At 43.1% G+C, this 1998-nt stretch overlaps 1 protein-coding gene across 1 annotated transcript in view; it reads left to right on the forward strand.

Annotated features, from left to right (window-relative positions):
* Nucleotides 1-1998, forward strand: part of ERICH5 (glutamate rich 5) — a 9955-nt gene that overhangs the window by 6208 nt on the left and 1749 nt on the right. The window contains exon 2 of the mRNA XM_007457170.1: nt 1138-1998. This exon is cut by the window's right edge and continues 1 nt beyond it. Coding sequence (XP_007457232.1) covers nt 1138-1998 — 861 coding nt within the window. The remainder of the gene's footprint in view (nt 1-1137) is intronic.

The raw sequence follows: 1998 nt of genomic DNA on the forward strand, positions 1-1998 counted from the left end.
AAAAAAAAAAATTGATAGCTAACTTATTGAGCACATAGTTGCACAGCAGACCTTGTGCTAATATACACTTTATATCCATTATTTTATTTGATTAACGCAACTGTGGGTGCTGATTTTTTAACTTATTATATAATAATTATTTTATTATTTTAGCATATGGTCTTCATAATCATCTTTTTCATGGCACAATAATATTCCACCCAATGGATTATCGATCTTTCCCCCAAATTATTCGACTTTTAAGTTGTTTTCCAGATTTTGCTGTTATAAAGAATACTGGGATGATATACTTTCCCCCAGAGCAGTTCCCTGAAGTTTCTGCTCTTAGGGTAAATTTCCAGAGGTAGGATCACTGGGTCAAAGAGTATAAACATGTGTTGCTTTCTTAAATTGTCCAGAGGGCACTTATGCATTCATTGTTTGTAATGTGATATGATGCCTCTAGCAACTCTGACGTAGGCAGGAGAGACAGATTCACTGCCATTTTATAGATATGACTATTGGGAGGTAAGTTCCCAAGGTCACACAGTTGGGGGAAGAGCCAGAATTAAAATGCATGTTTCCCAACTCTCTCTTGATTTCTCTTCTAAGCAGGACCCCCAAATGAAATGAAACTCAGGCTGGACTGTGCCTGCCACTTTCTCTCCCAGACATCTTAGTTTTGACCTAGTGGGGCTTCTCTGTCATGGGACCATTTCCTTTCACTGAGGGCCATTCTGCTTTAGGGGGAAGGTAAGACCTCTCTAGCAGCCCAAGGACCACTTCGTGGGCTATAAAATCTTCTACTAAGGCTAAGGAGGGGAAAGGGTGGGGCAGAGGAAAGAGCATGAGGAAACAAAGGGTACTAAATTAGAATATGGGACTGGAGTCAAGAGAAGGTGCACAAGGAACAAACAGGAAAAAAAACCTGTGATTTTGGGGGATCTTCATGCTTAAGACTAGGTATTTGAGCTGAAAACACTAAAGAGATTTGACTTAGGGCATGTTAGGGTCATGGTATGGCCTCTCTGTACTCAACTGTACTGTACCCAGGACTGTCTTGAACTGTTAAATCTACTTCTTGATAGCAATACGCTTTCTCAGGATAGAAACTAAACAATAATTTGTGCTTTTTCTTTTCAAATGAATGATAAAAAGTAACTTCAAATATGTATTTTTCAACCACAGAAGAAAGTGAGTCCTGCTTTGTCCAACCAAAACCACGTACACTGGGAAGAGAATCTACTTTATATGGCAAGGTACAAAACGAAAGCCTTCCTCAACTAGAGAAGCTCAAGATTTCAGCCGTGTCTACAGCTAATGGTGTTAAATCCCTCCATGAACAGCCCCTGGCAAAGGATGCTGCAGACCCACCAGGATCCACAGAGGAAACTCAGCCTCTTAAGGGACTGAAGGAGTCTGGGTCACCTCAGCCAGGTGGCAAAGATGATACTCCAGGAGGAGGAGAAAAGAAGGACGTGGAAGCAGGGACAGAGGCTCAGCCTTTTAAAGGAAACGCTGAGACCGAAGCTTTAGGAGCAGAAGCCAAGAGTCAACCTTTGAGGACAGTGGGAGAGAGGGACTCTCCTGGAGCAGTGGAAGGTCCTGAGAATCCACAAGCTGCCGGAGAGATGACACCCCTAGGAACAGCTGAGAAAATTCCACCTCTGGAAGCAGCTAGAGAGCTGCAATCTCAAGAAGCTATGGGGACGGATGAACAGTCCCATCTCCCAGAAACAGTTCCCAAGGAGACGGAATCTCCAGAAATATTGGAAGGAAGTCAGCTTGTGGAAACAGCTGAAAAGCAGCAACTTCAAGAAACACTGGGAGAAGATGACCGGTCCCAACTTCTAGAGATGATTCCCAGAGAGAATGGAACACCAGAAGTATCAGACAGAAGCCAGCTTATGGAAACAGCTGTCAAGGATGATTCGCTCCATAAAACTCCTGAAGGTCCAGGAAACATGGAGCAGATCCAACCTGAAAGAATAGTTGGAAACATGGAACATCCAGCAGGAA

Source organism: Lipotes vexillifer, unplaced genomic scaffold (genome assembly GCF_000442215.2).
Source record: "Lipotes vexillifer unplaced genomic scaffold, Lipotes_vexillifer_v1.1 scaffold376, whole genome shotgun sequence".
NCBI classification, from domain to species: Eukaryota; Metazoa; Chordata; class Mammalia; order Artiodactyla; family Lipotidae; genus Lipotes; species Lipotes vexillifer.